General features: G+C 42.1%; 1 protein-coding gene across 9 annotated transcripts in view; it reads left to right on the forward strand.

The window, feature by feature from the left end:
- Znf609 (zinc finger protein 609) overlaps window positions 1–22,810 on the forward strand; it is a 186,260-nt gene that overhangs the window by 117,106 nt on the left and 46,344 nt on the right. For all 9 annotated transcript variants that reach the window (XM_074066183.1, XM_074066181.1, XM_074066184.1 and 6 more), the window contains one exon: window positions 9,460–9,685. In XM_074066183.1, coding sequence (XP_073922284.1) covers window positions 9,460–9,685 — 226 coding nt within the window. The remainder of the gene's footprint in view (window positions 1–9,459; window positions 9,686–22,810) is intronic.

The raw sequence follows: 22,810 nt of genomic DNA on the forward strand, positions 1-22,810 counted from the left end.
TTTCCCCTTTTACTTACACTCATTCATATGTGTGTATTTAGGTCCATGCGGTTTTGTCATGTGTAGGTTTGTGTACCCACCACACAGTGAAGGTACAAAATAATTTCATCCACCATAAGGATTTTTTGTACTGCCATTTCATAACTACACTAGCTTTCTTTAACCACCCCCATCCATAGCAACCACACTCCCAGCTCTGTGTCTCTAATTTTGTCCCATCAAAATTATTTTAAAGCTGGGTGTTATCAAAACTAAATAAAAACAAGCAAGGGCTGTGGGCATGGCTTATGGTAGAGTACTTTCCTTGTATGCAGAAGACCGTGGGTTCAGTCCCCAGAACACAACACAAACAAAAATTAGTTATTTTAAATAAGTTAGTATATATTAATGTCCTTAGTTTTTATTTCTGAGGTGGTAAATACCGATACAATGTGCATAAATAAACCCTCTTTAAAGTTTCAGTTTTTAAGAGTGTTAAAAGGATTCCTAAGATCAAAAAGTTTGAGAACCCTTGGCTTAGAGCAGAATTTCTCCTTCCTAAGCTACAGAAGAGCAAGATGTGGTTTGTGAGGTTTCAGTTTAGAATTCAGTTTAGAATTTTCATGATTTTCATATGTCTGGCAATGTGAATGATGATTGGTTTCTTTGCTAGTCCACCCATGTTAAATATCTCTCAGTATTAATTGTCCCTAATGAGAGTCAGAGGTCATGTTAGAGTATTTGGTCAAGGCTCCCTCTCAGTCTTTCTAAAAGGACCATGGGAGTTTCCTCAGGACCTTGTCTGACCAGAGACAACTAGGAGTAATTAAGGGGCTTAGTACATGACCTCCTCAATACAGAGAAAGAAATGTTTATATCCCAATAACTTACAGGGTTGTTAGGATTCTAGGTTGGTCCGTCATGGGGTACTGCCTAATTTCCAGTAGGGAAGTGATCATTTCCATTTCCCATTCCAAATAGCCTGTTGTTTATTCTCATTCATGCTATGTAATTCATCCCCATAAGCCTCAGCAACCTGTAGGGGTGCCATCTTTCCAGTAGGAGTCAGAGTTTTATTCAAAAGTAGCATAATGTTCTTCTAAGTAAGGTCAAATACTTGGCCAGTTTCCCTGAGAACCTCCAGATAACTTAATCTGGATCATCAGAGAATTTTCCCAATTCTAACTTCATTTGTCTAAGTTCTTATAATGAAAATGAGTGAAAAACCTTTATGAGTCTGCCATCCATTCCCACATCCTGCTCTCATAGTGGCAACAATGAAGGCTGAAGAGGCAGAGAGGTCTTCTCATTCCCTGGGTAGGGGGACATGTCAGGGCAGTAGGGACAACAGTCTTGTCTTGTTCCTTTTCCTTTATCTGTCCCAGTAGCTTCTAAGTTAGAGGAGTCCTTCTTCAAAACTGCTAAGAGGGCTGGATCTACCTGACATCTCTTAGTCTTCTCTTTAGGGCCAAAGGTTTTTTTCACTTAACATTGCTAAAAAGTGCCAAATCTATTTGGCATCTCTTAGAAAGGGTAGAGTCATCTTAAAGGGCAAAGAAGGCTTGCACATATGGGATCTCTGAACATTTGCCTTCCCTCTTACATAACAGGTCTCACTGAAGTATGATGTTATAATTAATGCTTTCCTCAGATGGCCATTTCTCTCCATCTCCAACCTGATATTCAGGCTAGGCTTAGGTGCAATAAAATAACAGACATTTTCTTTTCAGTGTCTGTAGGTCAAACTGACCCCAATTATTCAGAATACATTCTAAGGGGGTGTATTTGGTAGAATGGGTGTTTTGCATTTGAAATGACAAAATGAGAGAGTGTAGGGCATCCCCTGAAGTCTCCACGTTTGTCTCTGCGCAACCACAAGAGGGTGCTGGAATAGCAGATTTATTTGTGCTTCCCTGTGTGTGTTTCTCTCCATCTTTTGTCCCCCTGTGGTGGGTTGGACTTGTTTCCTTTTGGTCCACCACCAATTATAAAACTTCTATATAATCCAGGTGCCTGTGGCTCACACCTGTAATCCTAACTGATCTGGAGGATCACAGTGATACTAGATTGTTGATCCCAAGTTTGGGTCCTGACATAATCTTGAACACACTAGACCAGGAGTTAGGAGTAAAGCAGGAGCAAAGTTTAAAAGGATAGCAAAGCTTCTGAATGGATGAGAGGGGCTTTGGAAAGTTAAAACTGTTGTATAGCTGAAGTCTAGGAATGATACAGGGTGCTACGTGACTTAGCTGGACTTAGGTCCAGCTATTTTACCTTGAAACTACATTTGTGATTGGTTGGCAGAGTCAGCTTCTCACTAAACTCAGCCACTTGTCTATCCCTCTCTTTATTGAACTGAGCATTCCAAGGTCTGGTCAGCTCATCCTGGCCTTCACAGTCTGTTCAACTCCTGGTCTTGGGGCCCACTGTGCAGTTGCATTTTGTTATTTTGGTGAGGGGTTTGTTATTTCTCTGAGATGCCTGTTGTTTCTCACACCTCTTTACATGTCTGTTTTTAAAGTGCCTCTCTCATCCAAAAATGGAATCATCTCTGTCATTGTTCCCCCTTACAGCCGTTCAAAGCCAGTCCCAGGCAAATAGTTCACAAGATCCTATCTCAAAAAAAACCCATCACAAAAAAGGGCTGGTGGAGTGGTCCAAGGTGTAGGCCCTGAGTTCAAACCCCAGTACCAAAAAAAAAAAAAAAACCTGTAAAATTTCAAAATTTGCTTTGTTATGTGCTAAGTGTTAAGGGAGGACAAGGAAATCTAACAGTCTGGGAAGAGCTGCTAATTACTCTTTCCAATTGTTTTCTTTGTCCCTTCTTTCCATCAAAGTTATAGTTGGGCCCCATGATATCCTTGTCCTCTGTCTGAATTAGTGCCCCTGGCCTGTAGTAAGTAGGGTGGACTCACCAACGGTGCAGGGCCAAAAGTTGGGTGCCCTGGCAGAGTGTTATATCTAACAGTGCCAGTTTGTCCCTTTGGCACTAGAGGTTTGCAAAGAAGGAGATAACTCAACAATGTGAGAAGGAGCTCCTATGAATTTGTGGTTAGTCCTCCAGCATAAAGAATAGAAGTCAAGAGTCAGGAGGTGCATAATAACTGGGGACTCCAAGTTTAGATCCCTCCTTAAAATGATCAAGAGAACACCAAGGGCAGTTTTTCAGGACCGGAATTACGATTTTTCTAAGGACAGGTCATGTGTCCCTGGTTCTCTTTAGAGCCCTGAGAGAGATGGAAGATAAAACTAGGGGTTCCAAAGGACAAAGAGGGAGACTTGATGTTACAGGAGTGTGGGATTGCAAAAGAATGGGTTGACTGGAGAAGAGACGTGAGGACTGTCCAACTCACACTCTAGGGATTTATGGGTCACCTTTGCATTGAAGAGTCAGAGGGTTGGGCCGAGATCAATTTCTCAGGCTGGCGTTTAGCAATTGAGGGTACCCTCTACCATCTGGCCAAAACAGCCTGAGAAAGTGAAAGTAAAGATGAGTCTCCTCCCTGTCTATATAGGCAGGTTATGAATCTGGCTCAGTTCCATTGGAGGTGCAGTTCCAGGAATACTCTGGGCAAGGCCCTCTCCCCACCAAAAGCAAGTAGACTCATGAAAGAAAACCTAAGGGAGGGTCAGACTAACATTCCATCTCAGTCAGAGATGAAGGGGAATTGGAAAGACCAGCAAGCCTGACCTCCAAGTCTTAAGATTGGCACTCATGCTAAAGTGCATTTATTGAGTGAAGGAGTACCGAATTTTCATAGATTTCTTTAGACAATACTATATTTGGTATAAGAGTTCTGAAAACAGAGTAAGAGGCCGTTGTTCCTGACTTACCCTTTTAAGATTCTGGATGAGTCCCCAGAAACGGTGCAGTGATTTCGTGTATGCGTATGTGTGGTGATGATTGCTTAGAACTTTGTCTTGTGAAGTTGAAGAATGAAAGTCACTGACAGACGGGGTCAGCAAAAGGCCAGCATTTTATTAAGCAGAGAAGAAAATAGAAAAGAAGTTCCGGTTGAAGTAAAACTGGCTGTGTCTCTATGCTATTGTTCCATTCATGGGATGCACATCTGTGCCAGCCCCTTTTATTCTCCCAATTACCTGTGGGGTCTGGCACACGAAACAAGACCCTCTCAGGGAATAGATCATGACCTGTTCATGTGCCATGACAGTTTCAAGGCTTGGGCAAGTGGTTTCTAGACTCCCTATGTTCTTTTTAGCTCTTCTCTGTGACCTTGGAAAATTTCCATCAAGTTCCCTTATCCCTGCCCTCCTAGTTCTAGTTGCTAAAGGAAAATGATGTGAATTTCAAGCAAGCAGGCAATAGTAGGTGAAAAGATTTAGGAAGAGCAAAGGAGATGTTTCATTCAGCAAAAACCTTTGCCACCGTAATGGAGTCATGTGATTTGTATTATGCACTGATTTTGCTTATGAGATTTTTTTTCAAGCCTATTTCAACCATTCCTACATACTGGGACTCTAGACAGGCTTGAATATTAGAATTGTTTGATGTGCTCTTTCTCTTTACAAAAAGAAGTCTTTAGGGTCTAAGCCTGAGACCGTGTAGGGATCACTGCAGGAGAAGTCTTGTGGCAGTTTGTAGTCATCAAATTATATGTTCACTGCACTTGGATTTTCTAGTGCACAATGGAACAGCCTTCACTACTGATCTTGACCAATCTGTAAAATTAAGTATTAAATAAAGTAAGTCTTCTGTGAATAATAGAATATGTAGCCTTAAGAACTGTTTGAAGTCTGATTATGGCACCAGCTATGATGATCTTTTTCCCTCCTTCTTCCCTCACCTGTTTTTCTTTTTTAATTCCCTCCCTGCCTTCTGCTACAGGATTTTTTTTTTTTAATTAACCAGAGTTACTGTCAAATTCTTTTTTCAATGCAGCCTAAAGTAAAATCTGGAAGCTCTACAGACCAACCCCACTCCCTTTTGGTTTTTTGAGACAGGGTCTCCCTATGTAGCCCACATTGACATCAAACTTGTTCTTTTTCTTTTTTTACTGGGAAAGCAAGGTCTAACCATATGTAATGTTTGCAACGAGGTGGTTTCCTCCACCAAGAATTGTATTGTTTTAGAATTTAATCAGCATACTCTATTACATTTTGAGAAATTGAGATTTCTCCTTCTATTCTCAATTATTCCATAATTTCTACCCACTAGCCTTTTACAACAAGGAATTGCTTATTTTTTCAGGATAAGCAAAAATATCTGTCTCTATGTGTCTCTCTTGTGTCTCTTTCTATATGTCTCTCTTTTTTGGCAGTATTGGGGCTTGAACTCAGGGCCTCATGCTTGCTAAGTAGATACTGTTAACCTCTCAAGCCACTCCTCCTGTCCTGTTTATTTTGTGTTTGCCCTCAGTTGGCTTCAAACTGTGATCCTCCTGATCTCTGCTTCCTGACTAGCTAGGATTATAGGTATGAGCCCCCACAACTAACAATATCACTTAATTAGTCAAAGAAAATACAGTAAATTTACTTTACCTCAAAATTCCGATCAACAGAAGGTTTGCCAGGCGCCAGTGGCCAAGACTCTATCTCAAAAATATCTAACACAAAAAAAGGGCTGGTGGAATGGCTGTAGGTATAGGCCCTGAGTTCAGGCCCCAGTACTGCAGAAAATAAATAAAATAAATAAATAATAAAGAAAGAAAAGGCTTAAGTGATCCCCCTCCCCTGTATATTTTAGTTTGAGACACAGAAATAAATAACATGGGGTCTGGGGCTTTAGCTCCCATGGTAGGCACATTGTAGAGCACATATTTAGCATGTACAAGGCCCTGGTTTTAATCTCAGGTACATACACACACACACACACACACACACAAATGGATGGTGGATAGATGGATGAATTGAGAGCTAGATCAATAAATAGAATTTTTAATTATGTATGCCTCTTAATAACCTTCAGTAAAAATTTGTGAGCACTGCTGGTGGAGTGGCTCAAGCACCTGCCTAGCAAGTGTGAAGCACTGAGTTCAAACTCCAGTATTGTCAAAAAAAAAAATTGTGGGCAAATCAAATTTTATGTAATACTTTGGCAAGTGAAGTATTTACAGTTTTGCCTATGAATCAGCAAGTATTCATTTTGATCCCTCTGCCCTGTGCACCTATATTACTTTAATATTGCTGATGGCAAGTCGCTGTAAAATCCCCTTTGATATTATTGAAGAATGATAACATCTTACACTGTTAAGTCTATTTGATGACATTCTACTTTCTACACAGTCTTAGTTGATGATTCTGAATAAACTTGAACATTTATCCTTTCATATATGGATAACACAGATTTTCTTAGAACTACTGCAGCCATCAGAACACTTCCTTTCTGCCTTTTGACTGTAAATGAGAAGGTATCAGACTCTCACTGTGAAGTGGGGAAGGGAAGAAAGAATCTGTACCAATATTTCTTTAGTACATTTTCTACCCTGAAAACTATGTTGCAGCCTTCAAGATTTTTCTCCATCAATGCCTGTCATGTGTGGGAGTCAGTGGAAGTTAGTGAGTGTATAATTACTTCCTATGGGGAGATTAATGACTCTGGCCTTTCCTTATTCTTTTCTCAGTCCCTATTTCTTTGTCACCTCTCAGAACCTTAATAGGCACTATTAAAACTAATATCTAAAGGTGAATTGTTAAGTATCATGTAAAGATTAAGAGCATGAACTGTTAGGGAAACTGCAGAGATTTTCTCTTTAAAGTCTCTTTTTCAGTTTTTGTTTATTTTGTTGTTTATCTCCCCCAAGTAGCAGGGTGACACTTTCTAGCATTTCAGAGACTGAGAATTGGCCCAACTTGTGTTGTTGTAGTTATTAAGGCATTTAATAACTTTAACTTTTTTACATTTCTGTCCTTACTTTTCCTGTTGGCACCAGTCTCCAGACAATCTCTGCCTTTGTATCCTAAGTATATGACAAAGATAGAAAAATAAGTTCTGTTTTCATTTTTAATTTTATTTACTGGGGTTTGAACTCTGGACTTTGTGAGGGTTGGTTTTTATCTAGGACAGATTAGCAGAAAAAGAAACCACTTTCAGAGAGCTATCTTTGGTCTGGTGGAGTGGCTCAGGTGGTAGAGTGCCTGCCTAGTGAGTATGAGGCCCTGAGTTCAAACCCCTGTACTGTCCCTCCACCCCTTGCCACCCAAAAAATAGAGAATTGTCCTTGATGGCTGGGGGAGGAAAAGGGAAGAGAGAGAAAGAAGTATGCCTCCCTGAGATAGCTGCCTCAATTATGGAGCTGATTGACAGCAGGACATGTGCAAGCAAGGCGGTCAGCAAGTTCACAGGAGTGAACTGGAAAGCTTAGGCCAATCTCTACCCAAGAAAGAGGACCTTGCTGGAATTTATCTTATTAATAAAAGAAAGGTGCAGGAAAGGGAACAAACCCTAAGCAAAAAAAATGCACATACTGACTATGAAATTGCTTGTTTCAATTCTTTCTCACAACAAAAAATAAAAAAGAAGCAGAGGTGGCCAAGAGTAAAGATGATGCATATATTCTGTCTCTAGTAACTCTAGAGTGCTTTCTAGTGACTCTCAAGAGTTTCTTATAATGTTCTTGAAAGAGCTTAAGGATTAGAGTCATTCTAACATTGCAAAGTAGGGAGATTCCAGTTGACCTTTTGTGTTATTTTCAAATTGTATATGGAAATTTTCAAGGGTTTTTCAAGAACCTGCCATATCTTAAAAAGAATACCAAATTAAATTATAAATTCCTGATTTCCAAAGAGTAAAACATACCTTTTGGCAGAAGATTCATCATATGGGCTTCTACTTCCATTAAAGGTAGACTTTAGGGATGTGTGTGTGTGTGTGTGTGTGTGTGTGTGTGTGTGTGTGTAAGCAGATAAGGTTGGAGACCAGAGTTAATCAAAATCAAGGTCAAGGTATGAGCATTCTCGGGTCTCTGACACTGTCAGTCTGCAATAGTAATGCCTTTCTATGCCAGGGAGAAAGTTACCAACTGCAAAGAATGGAGGCAGTATTCAAACAGCTTCTAGACTGATTTTTCAAGACTATAAAGGTATGTGTGTAGGGGAAGGGAGATGGATTATGGGTAGAGTAGTGATCATGTAGTAAATTGTCCTTGAAGCAGAGTCCCCATTGCAGAGTTCTAACCGCAGCTTGGATTGTGGGTATATTTGTGGTTCTCTCTGAATACCTATGCAAAGGCTATATTTAACCTGACTAAAAAAGTCTTTTACAAAGTGAAAAGAGTCCCGATCCTTGACTCTCATTTTCTACATTTATTGATTGGTATCATACTTCATCTTCAAAGGAAATTAGGTTATGTGTATATTGAGTGCCTTTCTCTATGCAAGAAGCTCATTTAGGCTTTAGACATTATAGACTCAGAGTTGGTACTTTGTCAGCCTGATAAATACTAGGATATAAAGAGTAAAGGACCATCACCTGTTCATAACAACTTTTATTCTATCCCTAAGTGTGTTTTCATTCTTCTTGCAACCTAAGTAATTATGTTCTTGGGAGAAGTTCTAGTTTTCAAGGTATGTTGCTGTTATTTAACTGTTTTTATTTTTGCATGCATAATTAACTGTATCTTCAGACTGCTGTGGATTAACTTGGAACAGGACCTTCTGTTCCTTATAGATAAATCTGATGTTAAGAGTCCTACTCCAAAATACCATTCTCATTAACCAACTACATCTATAATCCTTGGGGGTCAGAAACCCCCATCAGATTGCTCCCAGCCCTCCTTATAATTTTTAGGTACATTTCCTATATTTATGAATTTGCTAACTAATATTACTAGTTGAGTGGTAGACTGGTAGGAAGCAGAGTGGTGGCGAACATGTCTCAGAAGCTGGGTCTTTTCTTGCTTATCAGTCTTATGCTGTGAACCTATTGAAATCTCACTCTGATTCTCTTTCCTAGAGAATTTTAAATGAAATTACAAGAAAAAATAGGAGTCTTTTGGGTGAGGTGGACAGGGAACAATACTGGAGATTAAACCTAGAGCCTGATACTTTCTAGGCAAATGCTCTACTACTTGAACTATGTGTCCACCCCTTTTATGTTTGAGACAGAGCCTCACTAACTTTGCCTGGGCTGGTTTTGAACTCACACCAGAATGTACCACCGTGCCTGGCATGCTTTCTGTTTGGGCAGTAATACGGTTTGAACTCAGGGCCTCATGCTTGCTAGGCAGACATTCTTCCACTTGAGCCATGCCCCCAACCCTCTTTTTTTTTTTATCACTTCTAGCCAGGCACAGTTTATGAGGAAGATCATTAATTAGAAACAGAGCTTCTAGCACAGAGTGTTCTCTTTTAAACCACTTGATTTGTAGTGTATATGGGCTAGAACTTGAAAAAGAAGGACCAAAAGCTTATATTTAGAGCCTTTGTACTATGGCAGCTAAGGATATAGGGCTAAATATAGAAAAGATATTTCCTCTACATGATCTCTCTGTGACTCAGCTACTACTTTCTCTTTTTCCATAGATGGAGTCCCCTGTCTCCACACCAGCGGTGCTGCCACTGCACCTTTTGGTGCCAGTGGTCAATAATGACATCTCATCCCCCTGTGAGCAGATCATGGTTCGTACCCGATCAGTTGGGGTTAACACTTGTGATGTGGCTCTAGCCACAGAGCCTGAGTGCTTGGGCCCCTGTGAACCTGGAACCAGCGTCAACCTTGAAGGCATCGTGTGGCAGGAAACAGAAGATGGTAAGTGCTACATATCCTGCTTCAGCAGAGGAGTCAATAGGAATTTGCTATTACAAATACTGCCACATATTTATATGGAGTCTCAGGTGTCTCCATCCTGTGAGCAGTGCCCACACATAGGACAGGAGAAAACTTCTTAGTAGAATCTCCCACTTCTAGAGATTACCAGTGCCTGTTTTTTATTTTATAATTTATTTGTCATTTTGTTTTTGTGGTACTAGGGATTGCAAATAGATAAGTGCTGTACTACTGAAGTACGTCCACCTTACCAGTGCCAGCTTTTAGATTATCTCCCTTCATGGCTAGTCAGCAGTGTTAGCCCTGAAGCTTAGGCAGTCATTTAATCCTGGGCAGGTAATTCATACTGTCTGTACTCTCCAGTACCCTTCCTAACATTTTATATGAGAGATTGACATTATAAGTGAAGTTTTAGATAGAGCTTGAAGAGGAAAAAGTAATAAAAGGGAAGCTGAGGGAGTCAAGAGAATGGAGAACAGTCACTCTTAAGCGCTTACTGTTGGCTTGTTAAATATGCAGCTCTTGCCTTTTTTTAAACACCTGGAAGTTCTGCCAGCTCCTTCCTCCCACTAGCTCCCTCATTGCCCAACCACCTACATCATTCATGCCTGTGTCATAAATAGGCCTAATCAACAGGGAAAAGTTTACATGATCATGTTTTCAGGCTTCTACTAAGCAGTTGACTTGCTGTAGGTTGCTGTCCAAGACTACCATCCAGACTTCCTATAGGTTCCATTTGCTCCTGAGAACAGAATTTCTTTTATTTTAGAAGTTCATAAACCTTAAAAAAAAATGTAATAATAGTACAAAGGTATTTAATGAGGTATTTCAAATTGTTTGGTAACATCTGGTGGTGATGTGATTCCAGCATATTCTTTTAGTAAGAAAAATTCACATCCTTATCAAAGTACATGTGATAGAAGAGGCTGGGCCTCAGAGTTCCATCATGTTTCTACATCAATAACCAGATAACCAGACTTTCAAAGAGTGAGCTCAGAGGAGTTTAGAGGCCTAGAGGAGCACAGTTAATTATCTCCAATTATCACAGTCTGCCCATCAAAATTCAGGCATTTCATTCTAATCATTCTACCAGAAGTCTGTTCTCTTGAATGTTTTATTGTTATTCAGTTTTTTTTTTTATTTTAAGTCCTCCTTACAGTAGGTGCTGATATCTTCAAAACCCAGCACCAGAAAGGAAAAAAAAACTTTTTTCCCTTTCAATTCAGATAACCTTAAAGAACTTGAGGATGATTTATTATATTTACCCAAGTATTTGTCATTTCTGTTGATCTTTCATTTTTAATATTCCAAGAGCCCCACTATTGTTTCAAAGAATTCCTTTAGTAATCTTTTTAGAACTTTAAAACATTTAGTTTCTTTGTAGCCTCCATGGTTTCTGATAAGAAGTACACAATCATTTGGATAGTTGTTCCACTGAGCCATTCCCCTTGTTCCTCTTAAATTGAGTATTTTTGTTTATTTGCTTGTTTGTCATTTTTGGGGTTCCCCCTCATTTTTTTTCTTTTTTGGCTGCACTGGAGTTTGAACTCAGGGCTTCGCAATTGGGAGGCAGGCTCTCTACTGCTTGACCCTCACCTCCAGCCTTTTTTTGCTGTTGCTATTATGGAGATAGGGTCCTCCTATTTTATACTTCTAGCTGTCACTGGGATGACAAGCAGGTTCCACTATGCCCAGATTTTTTTCTGTTGAGATGGAATCTCACAAACTTTTTTGTCTGAGACAGCCTGGACCCTCAATCCTTTGGATTTCAGCCCCTCACATAGCTTGGGATGACAGGTGTGCACCACCATGCCCAACCATGGATTGAGATGGGGTCTCTTGAACGCCCTGCCGGGCCTATTCTAGAGCAGTGATTCTCTGGATCTTAGCCTCCCAGGTAGCTAGGATTGCAGGTGTGAGCCTCTTGGGCCCAGCATTTATTTCTTTGTTTGTTTATTCATTCAATTATTTATTTATTTTTAGTAGTTTGTTTATTTAGTTGGTCTTTTGAACATTACTAGAGTTTGAACTCAGAGTCTTGTAAGCTGCATCACCAGCAGTGGCTTCTGTCATCAATTTTTTGTAATTATATAAGTCAGTGACAAAACATCAGATACCTTTAAAAGAAGGTATCTTCTTTAACTATGTAATCTTTCGTAAGTTATCTTGTTTTTCGATTCCTAATTTAGCTTGGGTTAAATCTATACTCTCAATTAAAATGGTAGCCTTCTGTCATATGTGACATTGAGCACCTGAAATGTGGTGAGTAGAACTGAGGAACTGAATTTCTAAAATTTAATTTAGCCAGGTGTGATGATGTGTGGTGATATGAGGCTGAGGTAGGAGGACCACCCATTTGAGGCTAAGTCTGAGCTATATAGTGAGACCCTGTCTAAAAAACAGCCTTGAGAAGCTAAGGAGGGAAGCTCATAAATTCAAGGCCAGCCTGCACTGTGTGGTGAGACCCTCTCTCAAAATAAATAGCCAGGTGCCGGTGGCTCATACCTAATAATCCTAGCTACTCAGGAGGCAAAGATCAGGAGAATCCAGGTTTGAAGCCAGCCCAGTAGAATACCCAACAGTCTACAGCCATACCACCCTGAACACGTCCAATCTCGTCTGATCTCGGAAGCTAAGCAGGGTCATGCCTCGTTAGGACTTGGAAGGGAGAATACCCAACATAAAAAAGGGCTGGTAGTGTGGCTCAAGTGATAGAGTACCTGCCTAGCAAGCATGAGGCTCTGAGTTTAAACCCCAGTACTGCCAAAAATAAATAATTAATTAAAATTTATACATGTATGTAACTAGTGGCTTCTAGATTTGGACTGTGTGGTGTGTGTGTGTGTACTGTAAAATGGAAAAAACAGTGATCGTGAGGGAGGATAAAGAGGGTGGGTAAGTAGCTAACATCTAAACAGACCCATGGTGACTTCTGTAAACTCAGGACCCTATTACTCAGGAAATCATTTGGCCCTGCTTCAGACGCTGGTTGAGCCCTGCTCTTTTGTCTGTAGGTTTTCTTTTTCTCATTATCAGAGTAGTAGGCAGTGGTTTTGCCTAACAGGAAGTCATTTTGACTGTGTCAACTCTGCTGAGAACCTGCCCCAGTGATTCTTCATCATCATCTGATTGCAGAACTGGCTGTGGGTTTTTATCCTTTTCACTAAATGGGAAAGCGAACCTCCGATTAATCTTTCTCCATGAAAATGGTAACCTTGGTAGTTACCCTTTGTTTATTCTGATTGATTTTGATGTAGGAGAGTATCTGTGTGAACTCTGAAATATCTAATTTGTATTTGTACTAGAAAAGTAAGATGGTACTCGGCAACTGGCTTTTCTTTCTTCATTGACTAAAATTAATGTCCTTTCACCTTTGGTCTTGCCTCAGGCAGTACACAGTGACTGAGCTTTCTCCACTGCTTAGCCAATTGTATCCTAGCCTGGCTCCCACAGAAATAGCTTTACCAATAGCATAGTCATAAAGAGTCTAGCAGCCATTGTCTGGCACCACAAATCTTCATAGCAGTAGACCACCATGTGGCAACAGCAGCCACACAAAGGAAACATTAGGGAAATCAATACCTACTTTCTCTCACCCCTCCTCCACCAAATACAACAACTAACCCCTAGCATCTTCCTCCCAGTGGATGCTTTAGAGCATGGTGTGTTTATATATTCTTCTGGAATGTTATCTGTCCACTGTCATATATTTAAATCCTGAAGCCCTAAGGAAAATTTTATGAGATAGGATCTCTTGAACTTATTTGCCCACCTGGCTTCGAACCACAGTCCTCCTGATCTCTGCCTCCTGAGTAGCTAGGATTATAGGTGTGAGCCATAGGCTTTTTTGAGTTTCATTTTGCAAATTGCAAAATAGCCTAATCTCCAAGGGAAAGAGATGGCCTCCTTTTATATTCTATGACTCACCTCTCATCTCTCCCTTCCCCCCAACAAAGCGTAGACAAGCAGTACAGGTGGCTAAGCCATGAGCTTGCCAGATAAGTAAGGTTATTTCAAAATGGGATTCTTTTGATGTCAGTAACAAAATCCTCTCATGTGGTCTCAAACACAGACCCATTTTATTACTAATGCTATCTGTTAACAAATAATTTAGTTCCTGATACCTATGGCAGGTGAGGAGTACCTAGGTAATAAATATAGTAGTTCTGATAAGACATGGAACTGATTACTAGCCCTCTCAAATGGAAAGGGCCCCATTTGAGAGTTTTGGTATTTTCTTGCTCTGTTGATAAGATCATTTTACTGGTCTGTGCCTGAGTTTCCTCATTTGTAAAATAAGAAGGTTGGACTACATGATCTCTGTGATCCCTCTAGCTGTGATATTTATACTTCTGTTATCATTCGTGTGAGAAAGAGGGGATAGTCCTTGTTAGTCATTGGTTGTGATTGTAAGGCAAATGCAGGCCCAAAGTGACCACGTGGAGAGGAGTGATCTGGCCAAGAGTTTCTTTATTGCCAGGTGGGAGAGGTAGAGAGCCAAGGGGGGGGGGGGGGACGACAGGTGCTTAAATACCACTCAGTGAGACTCAGCATGATCTGATTGGTTAGGATCTTATGGTTCATGCTGATAGGAGGTTGGGGCAGGAGAATTCAACCTAGACTTGAGGCAGGACCGTGACCCTGGAAAACAGAAACTTAAGGGTACAGTAAGAACAGAAACCTATCGGCGCCATTATTGCCAACATTCTTCCCTTTTTTGTTTGTTAAGGAAGGGGGGCGTTGTGTTCGCTCTGGCTTCTTCATGCTGGCAAGGGGCAGCGTAGGGGAAGGGAGGGTTAGTTGGCAAACAGTGTTGGGATGGTGAGCCTCATAGTGGCGTACACCCAGGCTCCAAAAATGAAGATTTCCTCTTCCCTGAAGTTGATGAAAGTCCCTTGTAGCCATAGGTCGTAAAGAGTCTCGAGCCAATCCTCCGACCTCCGCATGGTAGGTATCAGCCAACTATCCTCGCGTTTTGGAGAGGTTGGTATCCCTGGAGGTACAACTGGTTAAATTTTTGATTAGCAATAGCAGACATATAGTATGATACAATGGAGGAAGCTTAAGAATAGGAGAACAAGAGCATAGGCATCAGGATGGGCATTGGCCAGGAGAACCACTGTGAAATGTTGTTCCCTAGACAATTTCAAGAGTCCTCCAACTACAGAGAGAGAAATGGGTGGCCATACATTATCTAAGACCCAAATAGGAATATTAAGAGGGGCATAAAATGGTGTCTGTTCAGGGACTACATACCTAGGAATGTAAATTCTGTAAAATCCTGTAACTGCCAGGAAAGCTGTAAGCTGTCTTATGGTATGGGGGTTGGAAAACGGAAGATTGGGTTGATGCATTTATGACTCAGGGAGTGAGTCTGTCCCTTTAAGGCCACACCTAGGTAGGTGACCTGTGGGAGGCAGGGGCTGTCAGGATTTAAACGTAACACTCTTGGATAAAAGAGAGCTTTAGCTCATTATTTTATATAAATTGACACTTTTAACTTTTTAAATGTTTGTACCAAATTTAGATAAAGTATAACATAACACTTACAAGGTGGTCATTTAAGACACAAAAGCAAATATGTAAATGAACTGATTTAGTAGTACTTAACACTTGACAACATCAGCAGAAAACACGAATAATTTCTTTGATAAAATCTTTCTCTGTAATGGTTTTTTGTAGATGTTACTCAGAGCAGAACAATATTAAGATAACCTTATTATTTCATAGACATAAATGATTTGATTTTAGTTTGACATGACCCTAAAAATCTTTTAGGCAACTCTTAGATTATATTCAACTTTAACTTTATCACACACTGAAGCTTTTATTATACACTTTTCAAACTTACTCAGAACTTCATACAACATACTAAACCCTTTGATAGTTTGTCCTTATCCTTCCTATTTGAAACAATCTTTAGGACAAACCCTTCTTTACAAAATCCCTTCTCATCCAAAAACCCATTCCTTTTTTCTTTAACTTCTCAAAAAATACATTTATTATCTATCTATATCCTTTCCAGTTTACTTTGTAAACTTGTATTTTAAAATTAGCTTTTATAAGAATTTTAAACTTATTATAGGGGCTGGAACAACTAATTAGTAGCCCTTGTTGTTTTAAGGAATTTATGATAGGCATAAGGCCTCAGGCTTGAGGTGATTTTGTTTTGGGTGTGGAAACTGTGAGGGGTTTTTGAGTTTTATTTGAATAGGGAGGGCCGTCCTGGCTCACTGATGAGATGCACCCTATTCATCTCATCAGTCCTCACTGTGGAATCTCTTTGTTCCTGAAGGAGGGGGCAGTGAGATAGCTGCCTGGGGGGAGGAGAATTTGAGCTTTTAATTGAGATAGTAAATCCTGTCCCATCAGGGACACTAGAGTTTTAGGTACTATGAGGAAAGAGTGACAGAAGAGGTCTCCCCAAGAGCAGGCCAGAGGCCAGGTAAACTAGTGCTCTAGGGGCTGGCCAGATTTGCCCCAAACAATAACTTTTGTCATTGGACTGGGTACCAAGAGAAAAAAGTAAAACAGAGAGACAGGCTCCACTGTCTAGGAGGAAAATGATCTTTTGTTTTTCTGCCATTATGGCTCCTCAACATTGATGCCAAGAAGTGGAGTGTGGACAGGAGGCTTGGACCCATCAATCCATAGAAGGTGGCACTTCATTTTCCATCTGGTGACGGGGGCACTTAGACCTCCAGTGGTTACCCTTGCAGAGGTCAGGGTCCCAGTTGGGGGCGGGGCTGTCTCCCGAGCTGTCCCCCCTTAAGCATTCTCTGCAGAAGTGCCCCTCCTGTCCACCACAGTAGCAAGTTCAGGATACAGGCCCCAGTCTGGTGGGGCCCTCTCTGAGAGCAGCAATGAGGCCATGGTGTCTCTTATCTTTTTTTCTCCTGTTAGTAAGGTCCCGGACATACAGACATAGCCATAAATACAGACATGGCTAGCTGTATTACTTGGTTCAATGACTTTTCCCTTCAGCCACAGTCTGAGTTTTTACGAATATCTGGGACTGACTGTTAGAAATTTATCTTTGAGGAGAACCTCTCTCACCTGTGACTCTGAGTCCACCGTGGTATGCTTTCTGATAGGTTGTTGCTGTAAAGTAAAGTTGTTATTTTACATTGACACCTGACACTCTGGAGAGCAAGTCTCTGAACTGTTCTGGGCCTCAGTTTCCTCACTTGAAGAACGAGGGATCTGGTCTAGGTTAAACTACGTTTTTCTACTATGAGATGGCTGAAGTGACATTAATGCCACTTATCTTCTTTACCTTTTTTTTTTTTTTTTTTAGTAATGCTGGGGAATTGAACCCAGGGCTTTGCACATGCTGGACAGACATTCTCCCATTGAGCTACTTCCTCAGCCCCAAATATTATTATTATTATTATTTTTACTTTGGCTGTACTGGGCTTGAACTCAGGACTTTATGCTTGTAAAGCAGCACTCTACTGCCTGAGCCATATAATCATTTCCAACCTGAGTGGCCTGGGCTAGAACCCATTGCTTTTCTAATGAGATAAGAGTCTGGTCTAGTAGAAGCATAACATCCTTTCATGTCAGTTGAAAGGTTTGGATCACAGAGGTAAAGGTTTGAATGTATTTGTCTGGGCATCAGTACAGCTGTTTAGATGTTTTTAAATTTCTCTTAGATCTGATAACTGAAAGGGGACATACGATTTGCCCTCTTCCTATCATGCCTGCTGGAGAGGGAAGCACTCATTAAGAGGTTCTGAGTATTGGGGTGGCTTAAAAAGTAGAAATTTGTATAGGAGACCTCAGTTTACTTTTACTTTTATAGAAAAGGTCTAATTGGAGTATGGTATTGTAATTTAAGGAGCCCTGTGAAAGCCACTTCTCTTGGTCACCCAAGGCATACTGAGGCCAGGCCTCAGTAAAAAGCTTCCAACATCTACCAGCCAGAAGACTGGAAGATGCAAGTCCCATCTAGAAAGAACAAAACATTAGGATCCTGTCTTTTAGCTAACAGCAGGCAGCCTGTTTAATAAAGGCTACCTTTTTAGCAAAGAAATCATTTGTAAAGTTAGAGAAGGGCATTCAGAGGGCATTTCAGGCCAATAACAGTGCCATACGGGACAACAAGTGTTAATATTTGGAGGGAAAAATTCATGCTGAGGCCAAAGGTATAGAAAATTCTAAATGAGAAGTTTGGAGACCACAGTAATGTCTATTTTGTTATTTCTGGAACTATAACCTTGAGCTAGCAATTGGCTTACAAGGGCTGGGTCTGATGCCCTGAGGTGTGCGGTGGGGCTAGGAGCAGGACTTGTGCAAGGCGCCACTCCCTCCACACACACCTGGGGCAAATGACCCTGACTGGCTAGGCCTGATCCTGCGGCCCGTTGCCCCTCCCCCCTTCCTGTATACTCTGCGCACGTTTATTCTAGGGGATGGCAGTGGGCCACAGCCATCACCATTTGTGGCTGGCAGCCCAGTATGTGCTGGGTCCTCTCTATGGATTTTCTTAGCTATGGCAAGCGTTTTTGCTGTGTCCAGAAGCCGGCATCCTGTGCACTCCAGGAGTTACATCCTGTGTAACTCCCCTTGTGGAGGTGGAGTTACAGCGTGAGCCTGGCAGCTGCAGTTTTGTAAGCGCTTTTGTAAAGCAGCTGACTTAAAGTTAGTTTAGACAAAGAGGCCTGGAAAACTAGTTGGACTAGCTTAAGTCATAAAGTACCATGCTACAAGTTTTTCATGGGAGGCAGGGTCCCAGTAAGCCCATGGAGGGGAAAGCATACAGAGACAAAGGACACGTGGTGAGACCATGAAGGAGGCAGAAAAGGTGTGCTTACATCTTAGGTAAGGGAGAGAAAGGCAGAGCCTGGAGGCATGACACACGCTTAAGGGATTAGCCATCACCTGTGTCTCCAGGTTGCTCCCATTGATTGGTAACTGGCAGGCTTTCAGCAAAAATGAAACCTCCACAGGAAGGGAGCATGAGCTCTCCCAGAGCTGAAACCGCCTTGAGGCCAGAATTGGCAGGGAGTGGCTTGCTTAACTTCATGACAAGGAAAGTTTTTCAGGAAGATAGGAGGAGATAGGTATGGTAAGCAGTGCAAGAGGTCTGTTTAGGTGGGGAAGGAGGAGGTTTGGAGAGGAATTGGCTGATTTAGAAACCGGTTTACAGGCTGATAGAATCTGCGCAGGGGAAAAGAAAGTACAGAGGAAGGGTTTGAAGTCAGAGAGCCGGATTTAGATGGAGGTATGAAAAGGCTTGGACATAATGGAATCTCTCCCCATCATCCCGATTGATCGCTCACAGTAGTTACATAGTTCCCTCAGGAGAGTGGGATCTAAAGACCTGAAAAGGGGCCAGTGACTTTGGTTGTCTAAAGGATAAGTGGGCCAGATTTGAGTGCAAAAACGGATCAAATTTTTTGGTTTTATATTGGGGGTCAGACCCAAGGTGTCTAAATTATTGAGGAGGCATCTCAGTGGGGAAACAGAAGGCAAAGAAGATGTAGAGGCACCTATTATGAGGGACCTGGTCCCGGAATGGGAGAGGAGGATATTATGTACGGTCGAGCGTCCCCGCGCAGCACAAATATCTAAGAAAATGCAAAGCGCACGAGAATCGGTCATCACTGAGTTCAGGTGGTTTGCAGGCCAAAAAGGCCGTGGAGGCTATGGGTCACCCAGCGCCAGGCTTTTCTTGGAGGGCGGCCTGCGAGGGCTGAGGACGACAAGAATAGACCCAAGCCCGTGGCAAATAGGGAGATCTCCCCCCCCCTTCTGAGTCCCAGAGATGATGAGAAAGGGGAAATGTTGAAACTCCAGAGACACTGAAGGGAGAGACCACAATGGGAGCCCAATAGGGGTGTGTGGACTCACCAAGAAAATGTCTGGTGTTCGATGCGAGCGAGGGTGATCGGGATGAGTCCTGGCCAGTCACGTCCTCAGGGTGGTCATGGGGCGAATCGGAATCGGGATCCCACCAAGATTAGTGGGGAGCCCCCATCCAAGTCACGGCACCAAAATGTAAGGCAAATGTAGGCCCAAAGTGACCACATGGAGAGGAGTGATCTGGCCGAGAGAGAGAGAGAGAGAGAGAGAGAGAGAGAGAGAGAGATGCTTAAATACCCCTCAGTGAGACGCAGCGAGATCTGATTAACAGAAGCTTAAGGGTGCAGTAAGAACCGAAACCTATCTGCGCCATTGTTGCCAACAGTGATGAGATCCTAGCCTTGCCCTGGTCGATAAAGTTGGTGGCAGAAACTATTAACAAACTTGGCAAAAAGTCTTTTCTCCCATGGCAGTAGTTTCAGACCAGTTCAGACAGAGCTTTGCTCCCAGGCTGCTGCTATTGAAGCTCCTTTTTAATGATACCAGTGAGAATTCATATTCTCTTTTCCCTTCCTCTCCTCCCCTCCCTTCCCCTTTTGTCCCCTCCCTCTCTTCCTCTACCCAGTTCTTTCTACCTCCCTCTGATGCACGGATGACACACGCAGGAATTTCAGGTTCTCAGGGTTCTTGAGCCTGCTCTGAGAATGAAAGCACAGACAGACTCTTAACAGCAGAGGTAGGAAAGATTTTATTTGTAGAGAAGAGAAGAGAAAGACTGCATATTGGGGAATGCAGGGGGACCTGGAAACTGGTGATCCCGTGGGTCAGGGTGGGAAGTGGGTTTTATAGCCTTTTTGCATTGCCTGATAGCAGAGATGCCTTTCAGATGCAAATGAGTGTTTCCTAGGGAGGAAAAGTGTCTCCTTGACCTCCCACAGTCTGTCCTTCAAGTCCCCCCTCTCAGTGACCGCCCTAACTGCTTTTAGGACAATGAAGTCTGTTCGGTAACTGCTTCCTGCTGACGGGATGATGAAGGGGCCCGGAGCATCAGGGCTGATCACGAGAGGGGTTGTCAACGGGACCAAGGTAGTAGGTCATTTTCATTTCCATCAGAGGCATTTGGTAGTTTGATGGATTCTAGGCAAGAAGAAACAAACTTGACAAATAAGTTTAAAATGCAAGGCCCAAACACAAGCAAGAGAATAATGGCAACTATAGGCCCCAGAAAGGATAGGAACCAAGTCCTGGAGGGGAGCCAGGATTTTATTTGATCCCACACCTGTGTAGAAACCTGAGTCTCAAGAGATTGTTCCCAGAGCCACTTAGCCTGTTGGAGAATGTAATCTGCACATTCCTCTAAAATGCCTGAAGTGTTTATATATGTGCAATAGGAAGTATTGGCCTTGGCACATATGCCTCCTTGTTTAGCCAGAAGAAAATCTAGGGCCAGGTGGTGGTCCATGACCATACAGGCAAGGGACGACAAAGACCTTTGCATGTCCTTAATAGCAAGGCCTACCTGGTCTGAGGTGTCCTCTACCACTTTGGTTAGGTTTTTTTTTGCAGTTACATGGTTGGCAATTACCCCATAGCTGATTCCAGCTAGGGCTGCAATTAATGCAGTTATCCCTAAAACTATTAGAGTAATCTCCATTTTATCTCTATGGGAAGCTGTTCCTATTGTAGTTAGCATTTCTCTTTCCTTCCAAATGGCTACATGAGCATGTAGGATCAGGAAGGCATACTTAGAATCTGTATAGATGTTTACTCTCTGTTCTTTTGACAGTTTTAGGGCTTCTGTTAGGGCCTCTAATTCTGCCAATTGAGCACTTGTATTAGGAGAAAAAGGATCTGATTTGAGGATCCCAAATTCTGTCACAACTGCAAACCCTGCATATCTGACACCATTTTTGACAAAGGAACTGCCATCAGTGTATAATTCTAGATCTGGGTTTTTTAAGGGCCAATCAGTTAAGTCAGGTCGGGCAACATAATTTTCCGTAAGTACCTCTTCACACGAGTGTTCAGGATTTCCCTCTGCCTCTGGTAGAAGGGATGCAGGATTTAGGCTCTTACAGGTCCTTAAAGTTATTTCTGTTCCTCCCAGAAGCTGGGCCTGGTATTTAAGTAGACAGCTGTCAGATAGCCAAAGTTCTCCTTTTGAGTTTAAAATTCCCCCTAGGTCGTGCGGGGGTATAAACCATTAGGGGGCGGTTTAGGATAAGTTTCTGAGCTTCAGGCACTAGAAGGCTTACTGTGGCCATTGCTCTAAGGCATCCTGGCCATCCCTTGGCTACCTGATCTGTTTGCTCAAGTATCCTACTGGCTGGGGAGTGATGCCCTGGAGGTGACTCACCACGCCCAAGGCCAGTCCTCCCTTTTCATAGACATATAACTGAAACTTGTCTTGTACTGGGAGACCCAGGGGGGGAGCTGTCATAAGAGCATTTTTTAATCTGTGGAATGCATTTTCTGACTTGTCATCCCATTTAATAAAGGGCTGGGTATCCTTCTGTGCTTCCTTAAGGATTTGATGTAAGGGCCTAGCTAGGTCTCCAAATCCCAGGATCCAAATTCTGAGGTATCCTGTGACCCCCCAAAAGGCCCTCAATTCCTTTAGAGTTTTAGGTACAGGAAACATCAGGATTGGACAGATTCTTTCTTCTCCTAGACACCTCATTTCTTTCTCCAGGACAAGACCTAAATACGTAACCCTAGACTGACACAATTGGGCTTTTTCTTTAGAGATTTTATAACCTCTATCTGCTAAGAAGTTTAGTAAGGATTCAGTGGCTCGTGAAATGACAGGCTCAGTCAGTCCACAGAGCAGGAGGTCATCTGCATATTGTAGCAGAGTAGCTTGGGGATATGCCATTCTGCCAAGTCTTGGATTAGAGCTAACCCAAAAAGGTGGGGCTGTCTCTGAATCCCTGGGGGAGGACAGTCCAAGTGACCTGTCCATATTTTCTTGTGGGGTCCTCAAAGGCAAAGATACGTTGACTTTTAGGATGTAAGGGAATGCAAAAGAAAGCATCTTTTAAATCCAGGACAGAGTAGTAAGCAGTACCTGGAGGTATTTGGGCTAAAAGCATATAGGGATTTGGAACTACAGGGTGGAGAGGTACTACTGCTTCATTGACCAGGCGGAGATCCTGGACTAGCCTCCATTTGTTAGGTCCCTTCCTGACACCAAGAAATAGGAATATTATATGGGCTGGAGCATTCTATTAGTAGTCCCTTTCTCTTTAAGTCTTTGATTTATGGGAATTAGCCAGTCTTTAACTTCTGGCTTTTAAAGGA

The sequence above is a fragment of the Castor canadensis genome, chromosome 2, assembly GCF_047511655.1.
Source record: "Castor canadensis chromosome 2, mCasCan1.hap1v2, whole genome shotgun sequence".
Classification (NCBI taxonomy): Eukaryota; Metazoa; Chordata; class Mammalia; order Rodentia; family Castoridae; genus Castor; species Castor canadensis.